Below are 18,328 nucleotides of genomic sequence, written 5' to 3'. Positions count from 1 at the left end.
ACAAAAAAAATATTATAAGCACTTTTATGTTCCAGTTTCTTTCTATTTATTCTCTTATGACTACCATTCTCTTCTCCACATTTATCTCAATCTTCTAATCCTACTTAATATTATAAAATATGTGATGGAAAAAATCAATCCCCCAACAACTTCCCAACAAAATAGGTTTTGCCCAGCACATAAAAGGAAAAGCGTTTTGGCATAAAATCCTGTCCATTTTATATGCATTTGGACTCCTATAGCAGGTAATTTCCTTTCCTACATCACTTGCTTATCTCATGATCGTAGTTCCATTTTTTCTCTCACAGATCTCAAAAATAGTTTATCCGTAGCTAAACTGGCACGGATGTAAAGAAGGTTTTGTCGCTCAAATGCGTGATAATTCTTCACAGTTTTAGCATCTGCAGCTACTGACAGTGAGGTTTCTCACTACAAAAATCTATAATTTTAGTGGGGGTTATTTTTGACGTTACCGGGGGTTTTAACCCCCGGAAAACACATTTCCTGCGGTTACAAAAACCACTGGGAAAACTAGCGTCACAAAATTACTGGCGGTTTTTAGCGGGGGTTTTATGAAAACCGCCGGTACTAACGGGGGTTTTCTTAAAACCGCCGGAACTAAGCAGGGTTAGAAGAAAACCGCCGGTATTTTTAGAGGTTTTCAAAACTGCGAAAATTAACTGGGGTTTCAAAACCGCCGGGAATGCAATGTAGATTTTCTTTTGTATTATTTATAATTTATTTGATTATATGATAAAAACTCTTTAATATATTAATCAAACAATCAAATAATTTGAAATTAAAATTGAATATTATAAAATAAATAGTAAACATGTTTTAATACAACAAATTGTTCAAATAATACATTACATTTATACTTAATTACACCTAATAAACTAATAAAGTCCTCTTTAAAACCTATGATACAATAGTAACCTCACATAGTTACTGAAAAATTTCCATTAAAATATTCTAAAGTCTAAAAATCCAATAGAGTTGTTGGGTGAGTCCTTCTATTGCGTTTGACATTATCTCTTTTTATCCTTTGATGACCCACTCGTATCCTTGTAGGTAACCTTAAAACAATATAAACAAATATTAAACATAGAAATTTAGTACCCTAAAAACATTGCACATAATCAAGAAAACAAATGTAAATAACAAGTTCTTGTTACATGACTATTACATATGAATAACAAGTAAATAAGTACTAAAGCATCAAGTGAATCTAATCATTCTCATGAGGAGAAGTCTTCATAAAAAGGAGGGGAAATTCATGTGTCAAATTCAAACTTCAAGTTAAAACTTACTTGGCCAAAAACATACCTGAAATCCACTTAGAAGAGTTTCCATCTGTGACCTATCACAATCACGAAATTGATCATGAAGAGAGACTAGATTATCACTTTCTTTAATATAATCCTGTAATAAAATGAGCGATATTAAAACTAATCATCGGAACAAAAAAAAAGCAAAAGCATTAGCTGCGTAAAACAACCACACTTTTATCAAATATTCACACTAACCACAAGGAATATAAAATGGAGCAGCAATTAAAATTTTCATCGCTGCTCTAGTCCTTCCAACGATATATCATCACTGCAAAGTCAAGTTAACCGAAACACATGAATCAACTAGTAATCCAACTTTGATTCCAAAGTTTCAGGCTTCAAAGTGTACGAATTGATGAAAATTACATAATCCCACCAATTAACATTGCAGATTATCCGTTTCATGCAATGTTTCAACAATGGAGATTATAGTCACAAGCCATGTATCAATACTAATTGCAGACAAAATCAAACAAACGAGTATCATTAATTATACCTGCAATAGTGATTTTGGAACCCAGATTAAGTTATTCCGAAAATTCATTTCTTATCCAAATTCTTATAATCTAAAGATAAAGAGTAACTTTATTTTGATTTATACATATAAATATGTTAGTTTTTATTGATAAACAATACATTAACATAGATTTTTTTTTACAACATTTTAACATAATATATATATATATTTTTCATTAGATTTAGAATACGTATATAAAGTGACAAGTGAATTAATAAAGAAATAACATGTATCCTGTGTAAAAATATAATTAAAAAATACGTGGTACAATATCTTTTTTCTTTTTTTATTATTGATATTTTAATGGAATACCACCGATGTCAATTTATTTGGTATTAAGGGATAATATTGGAGCATCTTTGCTACGTTTCAGCTTCCAAGGAAGCCAAGGGCCAAATACTGTAGGATGCTCTAATTGATTGATTCATCAACTTCAAATCAAATGTGAACACGCTGTAATTATCTTACATTACTTTACTTTCATTCTACAACCTTATACATTTACATTTTATTAAAAAAATAGTATTTTTTTAAAGAGTAGTTATATAATAGATGTATTTAATAAATAATGGTTTCAAAATATTATTTCTTTTATATTATTTGTAGTGTGGACTAATCTGGCTTAATCTTTTCTTATTTGTGTCTTTTTTTTGTCTGTATATTGCAAATAAGATGATTAATCTATATCCCTACAAGTAAATAACTACATGTCTAACAAAGGCGGGGACACCTGTGAAGCCAGCAAATTTCCAGAACAATGACACTTCAATTGCAACCTGAACATAACAAGGAAAAAAAGAGGTTAAGCTTCCATTACAGAAAATAGTACAAGCTAGAAACAAAGCAAAAAGTGTCATGCAAAAATAATGTTGCATGTCACTGGGAAAAAAAATATGTACTAGCTTAGTTTCCCTTCATAAGAAGCCACAAATGATTATTGCCAAAGCTAAAAATAAAAAAACATAAGGTGTACAAGATGCTAGTGAAAGCAACATGAAACAGAAAGGAACCAGTGGCATACCTCTCTGGCTCCATGAAACAAGATTGCTTCCTTGTTGCTGCATGACCAGTGGGATTGTTTGGAGAATTGAAGAAAATAAGTTCTGTCCTTGAAATGCTTAGCAGATCAGTAAAGAAAGTTTGAGGTCCACATGTCATGTATTCTATGTTTTTATACTTCCCAGCATTATATGTAGGCCTGTCTTAACAGAACATGTAAACAAGTTGCACATTATAAGACAAGAATAAGTAAGAAGATTTTATAGAGTTCCAATGTAACCAAACAATGAGAACAAGCTTATATCATGTTTACTGTTGTAAAAGTTATTCCAGAGAACTTATATAAAGTGAAGAAGATGAATGACTATACCGAAAAGGATGGATCCTGCACGGCAATCTTCAGATTCGGACCCATAAGTAACTAGACACATTGAGAGAAATCAAATTCAGCACTTTATAGTAATTAATGTGAGAATTAGCATAGGAATGTAATATACAATGAGGATGAGACATGACCTGAAGACTAGCAATATCACATTATGCACCATCTGAAACAAAAACCTTAGAAGGTTTAATCCCCATATCTTTGTAAAAGGCAACAGAAATTGCCTTCCTCAGGGCCTGCAATGTCACTTTCGCAGGATATATATATAAGTTTTATGATATATACTTCAAATATAAAAACACTTCCAAATAGGATGACAAATAACTCCACCATACATTTATTGTCTAAATCTGTTATAGTTTTGAAGGAAAATTTGATTAAATATGAATTTAGGTAATTTCAATAAAAAGTCTCTGCCACTATAATAGTTCCTCCACTTGTATGTTGTTAGTTTAAGAAACTAAATCTCCATATAACAGTTTAAGAAAAATTGCATAAGAATGAAATAATTAGAGACACCTACATCTGACTTAATCATAACCAGAACAAAACATCGCAACAAAAACAAATTCCAGGCTATAATGTCAGGGGATGCAAACAAATACATGATTAAATCAGCCTCACTCATACCAACACAACAACAGTCTTGATTCAAACTATAAGACCATGAATACATCAGCTATAACATTCAATCAGACTCAAAACAAAGCTCACGGCAACGACATCATTGTAGTAATCTCACAAGACAACAACATTAACATTGGTCAAACCATATTTCTTAAATCCTATATTAAAACTCCAGTTGTTCGTTAAAGCAAAAAATGGAACAAAATTTTACTTAAAAATGAAAACGAATACTCTTAAAAGCTCCAGATTAATATTAAAACTCTCTAGGTTAAAGTGGAACCATTAAATTCCAGCTTCAGAATTTGCAGGCAATTCCTGCAAGAAAGAATTAGTCCGGCCAATTGCAACCATAAGTAGAAATCAAATCAATGAATTAACAGATATACTATTGCGTGATAGTACCTTGCTGAGCAATTGGGAAGTCAGGTCGTTGAACACCTGGATCTGGAGCACCATTTATCAGCTCAATCTGCATCAGACCCCTCGAACTTTGACATGCTTGCTGCCACTGAGAGAAGATCATTTGGTTAACAGCTATACACTGCTAGGTTTGTTATGATAATATATATATATACGAATCAAGAGATGAAGCAATAAGATTAAAAATTTATTATATAGAAAAGAGATTGTGAAGCAGTGAATTCATTCCAAACAGTCACTTCAAAAATATATCGAACATTTCCACGGAAGGGCGAAACTTATGAAACCTAATTTCACGGGGATCCGAGGGTTTCTATCTATCAATCTTAGAAAAAGGATAATGATATTGAAAAAGATAAAAAAACCTCTTGTGAAGCGGATGAAGGTTTCAAACGCTTATTGAGAGGAGCATGCTCTTCTTGAGCGGTTCCTCCACCTCTAACTTCAACGACACCATTTCAAGGTAAGTCATGAAACTCGTTGGTAGAACCATGAAAAACTTTGAGAGAAGCAAGAAATGGTGAGTCGCAAAAACCCTTTAAAAAGAAAAAGAAAACCCTTCCAACCTCTTTTCTTCAAGACGGAACTGTGTTTTCACAGTTTGGGTGGCGCAATGCTGCTCGTGGTGGCGCAATGCGATTTTTGGGTTTTTGCACGTGCTGATTTGTGATTTGTGGTTGATTTGTTCGTAGACTATGGTGATGATTTAGGGCTTTGCATTTTGATTCAATGAGGGAACAAAAATGGCGTTGTTGTAGATTCTGATGACTCACGGTGATTGATATGGGCGCAAGGTGGTGGCTGGAAGGTGAAGAAGATGGAGATCTAATGAAGGTGGCGCAGTGAATGACGGCGTGAAGGAGATGATGCCGACAAAGATGAAGAGTCGAAATGGAAATGAAGTGTCGAAGTGGAAATGACTAGATGAACTCAAAATGGCAGTGAAGAAAATAAAAACGCACTGAGAAAGGCATATTAGGTTAACCAAAATAAGTAGAAATGGTTTTTTTAAAAAAACATTTATAATTTAACTGCGGTTTCAAGGAAACCGCCAAAACTTACCAGAGGGTTCCGAAACCGCCGGAAATAAACCTCAGGTAAAATCCAATATTTTTGTAGTGTCTGGTGGAGCTTTGGATCGAAAGAATTATGTTAAGTGTTTTCTTTCGATTCAAGAACGGTAAATACCACTTTTGTTATAAGATGCTGATGGAAATTTTATATTATTTTGTTTCATTCTTGCGACTAAACACAGTAACAATTGCAATTCCTTTTTCATATTGAAAAAATAGAAAGTTTGGGTTTACTTTATTTTATTTTATTATGAAGATTGAAAAATATATATAACGTGGGTTTATAGGGCTAATGTTTAATGAAGATACACATTTTTATAGGGCTAAATTTTATGAAGATTGAAAAATATATAGTACTTTCTTGTCTAACATAATGTAATGATTTTATAATGTGTAAGTGTATTATTATTGTTCAAGGACTCTAATTATTTTCTGTATTTTTATATTTTTAATTTTATTTTTATTGTGTTTTTATTTATTGTTACTTTTTTTATTTGAACTATCAAGTTGAGTGTTCATACACTATTCATTTATTATTTAATATAAAAAAATGTCATTTTTATTTTTTTTATCCTTTAGTTTATTTTTCCTTGAAAATTTTTTATTTTGTTAAAAATAATTTTTACTATCTTTCAACCATGATTTCTTTTTAAATATTTGAGGTTAAATAAATGATGATCTTTGTTTTAAAAGAAATTAATTAACTTATATTGAAAAAATAAAAAAAAGTAAGGATAGAGATGAAATAAAAAAATTTTATTAAGATAATTTTTTTTCTTTTGAATATACTCATGCAATACTGACACTATATCCCCAGTCAGTAGTTCTCTCATATCCCTACTCCTCCTGAATCTTTCCAAAATCTATATTAAAAGACTGAGAGGACTGTGACTAATAGCATGATCCAAATATGCTAAACCACAAGCCAAGTTCTCTTGCAGAATATATATAGAGTATCTAATCTTTTTGGAAACAGAAAGAGGAATTAATGCTTTATATATTCATGTTACATTCATCAGCATTCAAACTAACGTCAATTCCAACACTGACTTTTTGCATCTCCATCAGTTGCAATTCTTGCAACATTTAAACAGACGAATATTTAAAAACTATGATTTCACCTTTTGCATTCCCTTCTATTTCATCTACTTCCCTTTATTAATGTATATAGAATACTAATTTTCCTTTAGAATTTTTTTTCATGGGGGTATGGAGGGAGCTTCATCCTCATCTTCCTCCATGAATTTTCCCTTCACTGCTGAAGATCATCACGTGGTTAACTATTTCTATTTTTCAGTACTTTTCGGTGGTGACGAAATATTTCCAATTTCGGATGATAAATATGCTGATGACGGTGACCACCATTTGAGAACCCTCAAGGGTAAACAGAAAGAGATCGGTGAATCTTCCCATGGCTACTGTGATATTTGCATGGATCTCAAACCTAGAGAAGAAATGTTCAAAAACCAAAACTGTTCTAACCTTTTTTGTGTAGATTGCATTGGAGAACATGTTGCTGCAAAGAACAACTATAAATATGCTGAAAAGCTGCAATTACAAGAAGTCCTCTATTCCTCCACAACGTCAAGTGTTAGGGATGAAAAAGTTGTTAGAGTGGACGTAGATGATGACGGTGACCAACATTTTGGAACCTTCAAGGGGAAACAGGAAGAGATCGGTGAATCTTCCTATGGCTACTGTGGTATTTGCATGGATGCCAAATCTAGAGAGGAAATGTTCAGGAACCAAAACTGTTCTCACCTTTATTGCGTAGATTGCATTGGAAGACATGTTGCTGCAAAGATACAGGAAAATATAGCAATGGTGAAATGTCCTGAACCAAAATGCGAAGGGGTTATAGAGCCTGAGTACTGTCATTCGATTATCCCTAAAGAAGTGTTTGATAGATGGGAAGATGCTCTTTGTGAGAATGTGGTGCTTGAATCACAAAAGTTTTACTGTCCCTTCGAGGATTGTTCAGCTATGATGATATCTGATGAAGAGGAAGTTGTGACTTCATCGGAGTGTCCACATTGCAATAGACTGTTTTGTGCACAGTGCAAGGTTTCGTGGCATGCAGGAATGGACTGTGAGGAGTTTCAGAGGTCGAAAAGAGAGAAAGGAGAGAACGGAGACTCGTTGGTGATTGAACTTGCAAAGACTAAACGTTGGAGAAGATGTTCAAAATGCAAAATTTACGTAGAAAGAATTGATGGATGTACACATATTTCGTGCAGGTTTGTGTTTTACATATTTCAAACCACTCTTTTATCTTATGAAAGTAGAACATGTTTCCAGGAATTTCGATTATCGATTTTTTCGTGAGAATCTTTACTATGTTTGTAGACTGTTGAATAGATGTTTGTTGATCGGATCCATTGAGAGTATATGTTAGAAAAATGGTGGTTAGGACCATTTTAATCTTGTAAAAGATTGTCAAATGATAGTTACTAGTGTCAAATAATTTTTTTCTTTCATGAGAGTTTTCTTTTGCATTTTGAATGTATGTTTATTATTGTTTCCTTTTTTAAATGTAATTCAATTAGAACAATATATGACCTTTTTACATGATGGTTCGTTTGTTTTGCAGATGTGGCCATAAATTTTGCTATGCTTGTGGATTGTCTTGGACTTCTAAACATTATTCGTGTGTAGTTCGTTAGGTTGAAAGAATCCCCCAAGATTTGGAATCTATTGTTGAGTGAGTACATTTGAGATTTTGGATTTTCATAATTGCTCTTTGCAGTGTTCAAATTTGGATTATTAAGCTTATCAGAACTATTAGTAGTTTATGCAGTAATTATTATCAGATTTGTCTTTTCAATCTAGAATTTCTTTAGGATTAATACTTTTATTCCCCAAAATGCAAAATTTACGTAGAAAGAATTGATGGATGTACACATATATCATGGAGGTTTAAATGTAATTCAATTACAACAATATATGACCTTTTTACATGATAATTCCTTTGTTTTGCAGATGTGGCCATGAATTTTGCTATGTGGATTGTCTTGGAGTGGTACGCATTATTGATGAGTAAGTTTTGGTGAGACCAAGTTGAAAGAATACTCCAAACATTGGAATTTATGGTTCATTGAGTACATTTGAGATTTTTGATGGCCATGTTGTTTTGGGCATCTTTAACTTTTGGATCATTAACCTTATCAGAACCATTAGTAGTTTATCCAGTAATTATTAATAGATTTATCTTTTCAACCTAGAATTTCTTTAAGATTAATACTTTTATTTTCCAAAACATCTTTTCTTTTTTTAATCAAAATAGGTATTTTTCAGAAATACATTCTTTTGTTAGGCTTTTTGGAAGTTAATTTATTTTATCAATATTTTTTTCATCTTGGTTACATAAGCGAAAGTAATATAAGTATATTAAAATGAGAAAACCACTATAAAAATTAAAGAAAAAAAATGTTTAAGAACAAATTGAACCATATATTTTATTATGTTTGTGTGTTAGTTTTGGAAAAATACAAATTCAAGACAAATTGGTTACTTTAAACAAACAAATAATGAAAGCATTAATAGAAATAATTGATATATGCATGCCTATGCTGAATGAGTCAGTTTAGTGTAGGAGAGAATAATGTTTAGGGTTATTTGTATAAATGATAAGAAAACAAGTTTAAATAAGATTTATGGCAATTATTTATTTTTGTTAATTTGGTGATTGCTTATCTTGTTTTATTATTAGTTTTTTTTTATTGTTATCGTTGAAAGAGATATGAAATTTTATAGTCGTGTTACAAATAATAACAAAATCTCACATTTTTACATCCGATTTAATAGTATATTGCAATTAAAAGAGACATGACATATCAAGAAATGAGAGGATAAATTTTTCATCGAGAATAGATACAAAAGTTTATTATGATTATCACTTAACATATATTTTTATACTTCAAAGACTATTGTACTAAATTAAAACTCGAAATATCTAAATCTAAATTTTAGTATTACTTCCTTCATATTAAGGTAATTATTACAAACAAGAAAGACAAAAATAAAAAAAAATGTAATTTAATGTATTAAAAGCAATCATATTTCATGTTTATATAATTAGACATCTAAAATTTATAGAAACAATAAATTCTAAGTCATACGGTTATTTCTTCTAAACTTCCATCTAGATACATATATTGATGTTCTCGTACTCTTGGGGGACTTGTCTAGTGTATAGTGAAACAACTTGTCCATATCAAAGTATCATTCCATCAAACTATCACATATCAAGGTTAATCTATTAAATATCTATATGGTTAATACATGACAATCAAATTAAGGACTTCTTGCTATTATGAGGGTCAAAATCATCCCCGGTTTCGGAGCAATTCTACATATTACATTATGCTATTGAACACTACTATAAAATCGCTCCTCAAGATTAATGGAATCACATCAAACATATGCACCAAATTCACCATTAATAACACACTCCTCATCATCATAATATCATATAAAGGAGCACCATACATGTTTACCTTCATACTTACATTCGTATTTAAAATTTATAAAGCATCAACATTTTCATTTAAATATACATTAAATCAATATCATTAAAATTGCAAAACAACAAAAAATAAAGAGAACCCACAAACATAAGTACACAACTCCCAACAGGGAGCACCCAACAGTACAAGATCACCGCTTAGCGTCATGCATATAGAGGCCAAAACCAAGTGACACTCTATGACCAGCGCTCAATGACCTATCAGTAGCCCTCAACACTACATCAGAAAACAAAAGTTCATTTAATTGTTCTTGGATAATAAGGACTTATTTAAATGACCAATTTGATATTTCTAACTTAGTGAAGGATTCTAAAACATGTTTAGATGTCAAATTGAATATCAATTCGAACAAATGATCATTTCCTTAGTTTTTTCCCTTTAACATCAATTTCAATAAAAAACAAGTGTATTTCGGACAGCAAACAGAACAACAATTCAACATACCATAATGACTAATTCTCAGCAATACAAGTAGCTACTCAAATCCTAAATTTATATGCATTTGGACTCCTATAGCAGGTCATTTCCTTCCCTACATCATTTTCTTATCTCATGATTGTGGTTCCATTTTTTCTCAGATCTCAAAAATAGTTTATCCATTGTTAAACTGGTACGGATGTAAAAAGGGTTTTGTTGCTCAAATGCGTGATAATTCTTCACAGTCTTAGCATCTGCAGCTACTGGTAGTGTGGTTCCTGGTGGAGCTTGGAACGAAAGAATTATGTCAAGTGTTTTCTTTCGATTCAAGAACTTCAAGAACGGTAAATACGACTTTTGTTAATTATTGTTTTCTTATTCGGTAATTAAGGATTGTATTTTAAAAAATCATAATTATTATTGTATGTTTTGAATTCATTTGATAATTGCAAATTTTATTTCCTTAATAATTTCAAAAATTGTTAATCATCTTATTCTTTCTTGACCATCATAAGAATATTAGAAATTATGACTTGCTTCATAGACATAATAATATTCGAATAATTAATTGTCATGTTGAGTTTCATAAATTCAAGAATTTTCGATAAATATTATGGTGAGTTTTGGTGTTGCATTGAAACTTTCAAATATATAAATTTTCTTCTAAACAATTCAAGTTTTACGAGATTTAAAAGAAAAACAACTTTAATTTTTCATTGTGAATTTTTTATTTTAAATAAAAATACTTTTGAGCAAAATCAATCTTTACGGAGTCCAAATAAATAATTTCATAAATATATTTTTCTAAAAAAGGGTAGATCTATTTAATTTTTACGTAAAAATAAATACTATACAAAGTTATTTTATTTTGCACAGCCAATACCTAATTAAACAAGAGAACCGTCTTAGATTGTCAGTGTTACAGATTCTGAAGGGTTTTCTTTTATAATTTTCTTAAATAAATTATTATTATGAATTTTTATATATTTTTAAAATTTTTTGTCACCGATTTTATTATTTTTATTCTTTTTATACTTTTATGTTTTTAATCTTTTACATGACAATGTTAAATTTAATACAAAAAATTAAGTTTAAATTTTAATATAATAATTTAATTTTTATTTACATAAATCATCCATTTATTACTTAATATAAAAAAATATATTTATATTTACTATAATATAATAATTAAAATCATTATATGACCTATATGAATTGAAATTTAAAATATGAAATATTTATGTCAAATTTAAATTATTAATAATTTAATATATTTTTTTGCGATTTAGTTTACTTTATTTGTTTATGTATAATTATATATAGTATTTTTTATTTTTTATTTAATTATTATTTGATATTGATATTCTAATTTAAAATTGATATAATTATAATTTCATTCTAAATATTTAGTATTTTATACAGTAATATTATATTTTATTGAGATTTTTATTTTAAAAATAATTATTTGATATTAAAATAATAAAAAAATTAATACAAACATTAGAAAAAAAAAGTATGTCATAATAAAAAATCTATACTTATTAAATTTATATATATAGTATATATATGCTAAATTTTTACTGTAAGGATAATTATAATATAATGAAATTATCTCCCAGCAATCTGGTTCCCGTTCCTAGTCCTAAAACTTGCCAAACACGTTAGAAAGTTTGTATCTAAGACCGAAAATACTGTGACAAATACTGTAACTGTCATTAGAGGTGTCATTTTAATTTCAGCGCATGGTGGTACGGGGCTGCGGTGATAGCGACGATCGAGTGGTACAGGCGGCGGTGATAATGACGACCGACTGGTAGAAGGGGAGAACCGTGCACCAGGTTAGCGTTTCTTTCAACTACTTTGTTTCACCGTTAGGGTTTTGTTATCTATATATATATATAGTTGAATTTCTTCATTTTTTTTAAAGCAATCCAGTCACTTCTGCATAACCCTTTGGTATTTTTAAAAGGGATGAAGTTTAGTTACATTCTTTTAGGTAATATTAATATTTTTATAAGGGATGTAGTTTGGCTAAAATGAGAGGAAAAGGACATTGGGTTGGTGTACAAGTCGGTGCTTTTGTTCAATGTATTCTATTTTCTACCATGGCAAGCAAAAATTGGGATCAGCATTTATATATGTTGCAAGAACTTATTTTTCTTAATAGACTGTTCTTTTATACTTGATTAAATAAGAAATTATATAACCGTTTTTAGATTGACTGAATATCAAGATAAAGGGAGAGTGGGGCTTTTTATATTCTGTTGTTGATATAGGAGAGGATTAGGATGATCCCATTCCACACAAATTTCGATTTCATTTCAAATTCATATTTTTCTCTCGAATCCAATTGCATGTGGCTAATTTTTGTGAATAAGATTTTGGAAAACTTATGAGTCTCGTGGTGGACTGAAAATTTGTGGTTTAAGGCACCTCTGGTGCTGCCTTCGTGTCCAAGGAAAAATGGATTGAAGTTCATGACTTGGGACTTGATCAATTTTTTACTTAGAGCTAAACATATTGATGGTTCATGAACTTTTAATTGAATTCTCTAACATGTCATATTCTAATATAACATTTCATATTTTAATATAATAGTTACCTCTCAAAATTTATTTATTCACCAATGAAGGAAGAGATTTATGTTTGTTGAATGAGGATCACCATTGTAAATGAATTGCTTTTTCCTGCAAAAACTGTTTACATCTCACGTTCATTTTTCAATGCAACTGCACTTTCCTCCGCAGTTTTATTTGTTTTCGTGTTTCCATTTCTTTTTCTTTTTCTGTTCTTGTGGGTCTACTATAAGTTTGGACTCATTCTCTCTATTTGGTAGAAACTTTACTTTTACCTCTTTATGGATTTGAGGGTGTTAAAACTCTGTCATCTTTTATAAAACAAGTCAAATAACAGCAGTCTTCGTTTGTTTTGATCATTTGATACGTGCTATTATAAATTTATTTTTTAGGAGAATATAAATGTTGCCACATTCTGTGGCAATTTTAATCCATTAATAACATTGGATACCACTCTTGAATCTTAGACCAAAAAAGTAGGTCAAGATAGAAAGTTTATATCTAAAAAACTGAAAGGACTGTGACTAATAATACTATAGCCGTCATGATCCAAATATGATAAACCACATGCGAAGTTCTCTGCTAAAATATAAAGTATCTTTGATCTTTTCGGAAACAGAAATGGGATTTAATGCTTTATATTCCTGTATTCATATCACATTCATTAGCATTAAAACTAATTTGAATTCCAACACTGACTTTTTGCATCTCCATCGGCTGCGATTCTTTCAATATTAAATCATAACCGTCAAATATTTAAGACCTATGATTATCAGTTCACCTTTTGCATTTGCATTTCATCTACTTCTCTTTCAACAGATCCCTTATACTAACTTTATATTTCCCAAGTGGAAACATAAAGAAATGTCAAGTGGAAGGGTTGAAAAGAAAGCTGTTCAAGTAGATGTAAAGAATGTCGGTTACTTATCTTTAAGAAACAACCCCAAGTTGAAACATAAAGAGATGTCAAGTGGTAGGGTTGAAAAGAAAGCTGTTCAAGTGGATGTAAAGAATGTCGGTTACTTATCTTTGAGAAACCCCAATTTGAAACATAAAGAGATGTCAAGTGGAAGGGTTGAAAAGAAAGCTCTTCAAATGGATGCAAAGAATGTCGGTAACTTATCTTTGAGAAACCCCAAGTTAAAACATAAAGAGGTGTCAAGTGGTAGGGTTGAAAACAAAGTTGTTCAAGTGGATGTAATGAATGTCGGTTATTTATCTTTGAGAAACCCCAAGTTGAAACATAAAGGGATGTCAAGTGGTAGGGTTGAAAAGAAAGTTGTTCAAGTGGATGTAAAGAATGTCGATTACTTATCTTTGAGAAACCCTAAGTTGATACATAAAGAGATGTCAAGTGGTAGGGTTGAAAAGAAAGCTCTTCAAGTGGATGTAAAGAATGTCGGTGACTTATCTTTGAGAAACCCCAAGTTGAAACCTAAAGAGGTGTCAAGTGGTAGGGTTGAAAAGAAAGTTGCTCAAGTGGATTTAAAGAATGTCGGTTACTTAACTTTGAGAAATCCCAAGTTGAAACATATGGAGATGTCAAGTGGTAGGGTTGAAAAGAAAGTTGTTCAAGTGGATGTAAAGAATGTCGGTAACTTATCTTTGAGAAACCCCAAGTTGAAACATAAAGAGGTGTCAAGTGGTAGGGTTGAAAAGAAAGTTGTTCAAATGGATGTAAAAAATGTCGGTTACTTATCTTTGAAAAATCCCAAGTTGAAACATAAAGAGATGTCAAGTGGTACGGTTGAAAAGAAAGGTTTTCAAGTGGATGTAAAGAATGTTGGTTACTTATCTTTGAGAAACCCCAAGTTGGAACATAAAGAGGTGTCAAGTGGTAGGGTTGAAAAGAAAACTGTTCAAGTGGATGTAAATGATGACCATGACTTATCTTTGAGAAACCTGAAGAGGAAACATAAAGAGATCGGTGAAACTTCTCTTGCACACTGTGGTATTTGCATGGATGCCAAGCCTGGGAAAGAAATGTTCAAGAACCAAAACTGTTCTCACCTTTATTGTGATTATTGCATTGGACGGCATGTTGCTGCAAAAATTCAGGAAAATATATTGATGGTGAAATGTCCTGAGCCAAATTGCAAAGCGGTTATAGAGCCTAACAACTGTCGTTCAATTATCCCTAAAGAAGTTTTTGATAGATGGGGAAATGCTCTTTGTGAGAATGCGGTGCTTGGATCACAAAAGTTCTACTGTCCCTTTAAGGATTGTTCAGCTATGATGATATGTGAAGCAGGGGAAGTTGTGACTTCATCGGAGTGTCCACATTGCCATAGACTGTTTTGTGCACAGTGCAAAGTTTCCTGGCATGCAGGAATAGACTGTGAGAAGTTTCAGAGGTCGAAAAGGGTGAAAGGAGAGAACGGAGACTCATTGGTGATTGAACTTGCAAAGACTAAACGTTGGAGAAGATGTCCAAAATGCAAAATTTACGTAGAAAGAATTGATGGATGTACACATATTTCGTGCAGGTTTGTGTTTTACATATTTCAAACCACTCTTCTATCTTATGAAAGTAGAACATGTTTCTAGGAATTTCGATTATCGATTATTTCGTGTTATACCTATGTTGATATTGAACTTGAGAATCTTTACTATGTTTGTAGAGCGTTGAATAGATGTTTTTTGATCGGATCCATTGAGAGTATATGTTAGAAAAATGGTGGTTAGGACCATTTTAATCTTGTAAAAGATTGTTAAATGATAGTTACTAGTGTCAAATAATTTTTTTCTTTCATGAGAGTTTTCTTTTGCATTTTGAATGTATGTTTATTATTATTTCCTTTTTTAAATGTAATTCAATTAGAACAATACATGACCTTTTTACATGATGGTTCGTTTGTTTTGCAGATGTGGCCATAAATTTTGCTATGCTTGTGGATTGTCTTGGACTTCTAAACATTATTCGTGTGTAGTTCGTTAGGTTGAAAGAATCCCCCAAGATTTGGAATCTATTGTAGAGTGAGTACATTTGAGATTTTGGATTTTCATAATTGCTCTTTGTAGTATGTTCAAATTTGGATTATTAAGCTTATCAGAACTATTAGTAGTTTATTCAGTGATTATTATCAGATTTGTCTTTTCAATCTAGAATTTCTTTAAGATTAATACTTTTATTTCCCAAAATGCAAAATTTACGTAGAAAGAATTGATGGATGTACACATATATTATGGAGGTTTAAATGTAATTCAATTACAACAATATATGACCTTTTTACATGATAATTCCTTTGTTTTGCAGATGTGGCCATGAATTTTGCTATGTGGATTGTCTTGGAGTGGTACACATTATTGATGAGTAAGTTTTGGTGAGACCAAGTTGAAAGAATACTCCAAACATTGGAATTTATGGTTCATTGAGTACATTTGAGATTTTGGATGGCCATGTTGTTTTGGGCATCTTTAACTTTTGGATCATTAACCTTATCAGAACCATTAGTAGTTTATCCAGTAATTATTAATAGATTTATCTTTTCAATCTAGAATTTCTTTAGATTAACTTTTATTTTCCAAAACATCTTTATTTTTTAATCAAAATAGGTATTTTTGTGGAATACATTCTTTTGTTAGGCTTTTTGAAGTTAATTTATTTTATCAATATTTTTTTCAGCTTGGTTACATGAGCGAAAGTAATAAGTATATTAAAATGAGAAAGACCACTATAAAAATTAAAGAATTTTTTTTTTAAGAACAAATTGAACCATATATTTTATTATGTTTGTGTTGTTAGTTTTGGAAAAATACAAATTCAAGACAAATTGGTTACTTTAAACAAACAATAATGAAAGCATTAATAGAAATAATTGATATATGCCTATGTTGAATGAGTCAGTTTAGTGTAGGAGAGAATAATGTTTTGGGTTATTAGTATAAATGATAAGAAAACAAGTTTAAATAAGATTTATGTCAATTATTTCTTTTTGTTAATTTGGTGATGGCTTATCTTGTTTTATTATTAGTTTTTTTATTGTTAACGTTGAAAGAGATATGAAATTTTATAGTTGTGTTACAAATAATAACAAAAACTCACATTCTTACATCCGGTTTAATAGTATATCTCAATTAAAAGAGACATCACATATCAAGAAATGAGAGAATAAATTTTTCATGGAGAATAAATACAAAAGTTTATGGTAGTTATCACTTAACTTATACTTTTATACTTCACAGAGTACTATCATACGAAATTAAAACTCTAATCATCTAACTCTAAGTTTTAGTATCACTTCCTTCGCACCATTAAGATAATTTTCAAAACAAGAAGAAAAACAAATAGTAAAGAAAGGGTACATATATTAAAAACAATCATATACTATGTTTATAGAATTAAGCATATAAGACACGTAGAAGCAATCAATTCTAAGTAATATTCCTTTAGGCTTTGTTCACTTGAATGAATTTGGAGGAGAGTGATTGAGTGAATTTGAGAGGATTTGAAGATAAATTTTTTTGTTGTTTGTTTGAGTGAATTTTGAGGTAAGTGAGAGTGGATTTGAAAGTAAATTTTTTTAATCTGTCACATCAATCAAATCCTAAACTAATTCTCACAAACTTTGCTTTCAAATTCATTCTCACTTACCTCCAAATTCACTCAAATAAACAACAAAATTTATCTTCAAATTCTCTCAAATCCACTCAATAACTCTTCCATAAATCCATTCAAGTGAACAAAGGGTTAGACTTCCATCTGGATACATATATTAATGTTCTCGTACTCTTGGGGGACTTGTCCTCTGTGGTGAAATAACTCGTCCACATCAAACTATCATTTCATCAAACTATCACATATTAAGGTTAATTTGTTAAACATCTATGGTTAATATATGATAATCAAACTAAGGATCTCTTGCTATTTTCCAGGACATACTTCACCCTTCTCTACAAAGAGACTAGATGGGTATTAAGAGGGTCAAAATCATCTCCCGTTTTGGAGCAATTCTACATCAATACATTATACTATTAAACACCACTATAAAATCTCTCATCGAATCCATGGAATCACATCGAACACATGCACCAGATTCACCATTAATAACACACTCCTCATAATCATAATATCATATAAAGGAGCACCATACATGTTTTCCATCATACTTTAGCCATACTTACATTCGCATTTAAAATACATAAAACATCAACATTTTCATTTAAATATACATTAAATCAATATCATTAAAATTCCAAAATAATAAAAAATAAAGAGAACACATAAACATAAGTACACAACTCACAACAGGGAACACCCAACAATACAAGACCACCACTTAACGTCATGAATATTGAGGTCAAAACCAAATGACACTCCATGGCCAGAGTGACCTATTAGTGACCCTCAACGCTACATGAGAAAACAAAAGTTCATATAATTGTTCTTGGATAACCAATGACAAATTTGATATTCCTAATTCGGTGAAGGATTCTAAAACATATTTAGATGTCAAG

General features: G+C 30.8%; 3 protein-coding genes across 3 annotated transcripts; 2 read left to right on the top strand and 1 right to left on the bottom strand.

Moving 5' to 3' along the window:
* Positions 1-800: 800 nt before the first annotated feature.
* Positions 801-4,382, bottom strand: LOC148200829 (uncharacterized). The gene is made up of 6 exons (XM_088113060.1): positions 4,262-4,382; positions 3,218-3,268; positions 2,870-3,050; positions 2,579-2,624; positions 1,327-1,422; positions 801-1,076 (listed from the first exon to the last, which is right to left on the bottom strand). The coding sequence occupies exons 1-6, from the start codon at positions 4,380-4,382 to the stop codon at positions 1,029-1,031; spliced, it is 543 nt and encodes a 180-aa protein (XP_087969186.1). The 3' UTR covers positions 801-1,028.
* A 2,179-nt stretch (positions 4,383-6,561) lies between these two features.
* Positions 6,562-8,056, top strand: LOC148200828 (E3 ubiquitin-protein ligase RSL1-like). Its single transcript, XM_088112266.1, has 3 exons — positions 6,562-6,703; positions 6,899-7,589; positions 7,943-8,056. The coding sequence occupies exons 1-3, from the start codon at positions 6,562-6,564 to the stop codon at positions 8,013-8,015; spliced, it is 906 nt and encodes a 301-aa protein (XP_087968392.1). The 3' UTR covers positions 8,016-8,056.
* Positions 8,057-14,739: 6,683 nt separating this feature from the next.
* On the top strand, positions 14,740-16,371 carry LOC148200827 (E3 ubiquitin-protein ligase RSL1-like). Its single transcript, XM_088111267.1, has 3 exons — positions 14,740-15,357; positions 15,737-15,847; positions 16,128-16,371. The coding sequence occupies exons 1-2, from the start codon at positions 14,831-14,833 to the stop codon at positions 15,807-15,809; spliced, it is 600 nt and encodes a 199-aa protein (XP_087967393.1). The 5' UTR covers positions 14,740-14,830; the 3' UTR covers positions 15,810-15,847; positions 16,128-16,371.
* The last annotated feature ends 1,957 nt before the right edge of the window (positions 16,372-18,328 follow it).

Source organism: Vigna umbellata, chromosome 4, assembly GCF_029865625.1.
Source record: "Vigna umbellata cultivar VRB3 chromosome 4, Vumbellata_1.0, whole genome shotgun sequence".
Lineage (NCBI taxonomy): Eukaryota > Viridiplantae > Streptophyta > Magnoliopsida > Fabales > Fabaceae > Vigna > Vigna umbellata.
This window is presented reverse-complemented; position numbering and strand designations above follow the sequence as displayed.

Excerpts from the sequence above, each read along its gene's own strand:
- LOC148200829 (XM_088113060.1), bottom strand. The coding sequence starts at position 4,382 with ATGATCTTCTCTCAGTGGCAGCAAGCATGTCAAAGTTCGAGGGGTCTG. Across the intron at positions 2,625-2,869 it reads TGTTTCATGGAGCCAGAGAG|GTTGCAATTGAAGTGTCATT; the intron begins GTATGCCACTGG and ends TGTTATGTTCAG. Across the intron at positions 1,077-1,326 it reads CTCTTCTAAGTGGATTTCAG|GTTACCTACAAGGATACGAG; the intron begins GTATGTTTTTGG and ends TATTGTTTTAAG.
- LOC148200828 (XM_088112266.1), top strand. The coding sequence starts at position 6,562 with ATGGAGGGAGCTTCATCCTCATCTTCCTCCATGAATTTTCCCTTCACT. Across the intron at positions 6,704-6,898 it reads GGATGATAAATATGCTGATG|AGCTGCAATTACAAGAAGTC; the intron begins ACGGTGACCACC and ends AATATGCTGAAA. Across the intron at positions 7,590-7,942 it reads TGTACACATATTTCGTGCAG|ATGTGGCCATAAATTTTGCT; the intron begins GTTTGTGTTTTA and ends TTTGTTTTGCAG.
- LOC148200827 (XM_088111267.1), top strand. The coding sequence starts at position 14,831 with ATGGATGCCAAGCCTGGGAAAGAAATGTTCAAGAACCAAAACTGTTCT. Across the intron at positions 15,358-15,736 it reads TGTACACATATTTCGTGCAG|ATGTGGCCATAAATTTTGCT; the intron begins GTTTGTGTTTTA and ends TTTGTTTTGCAG.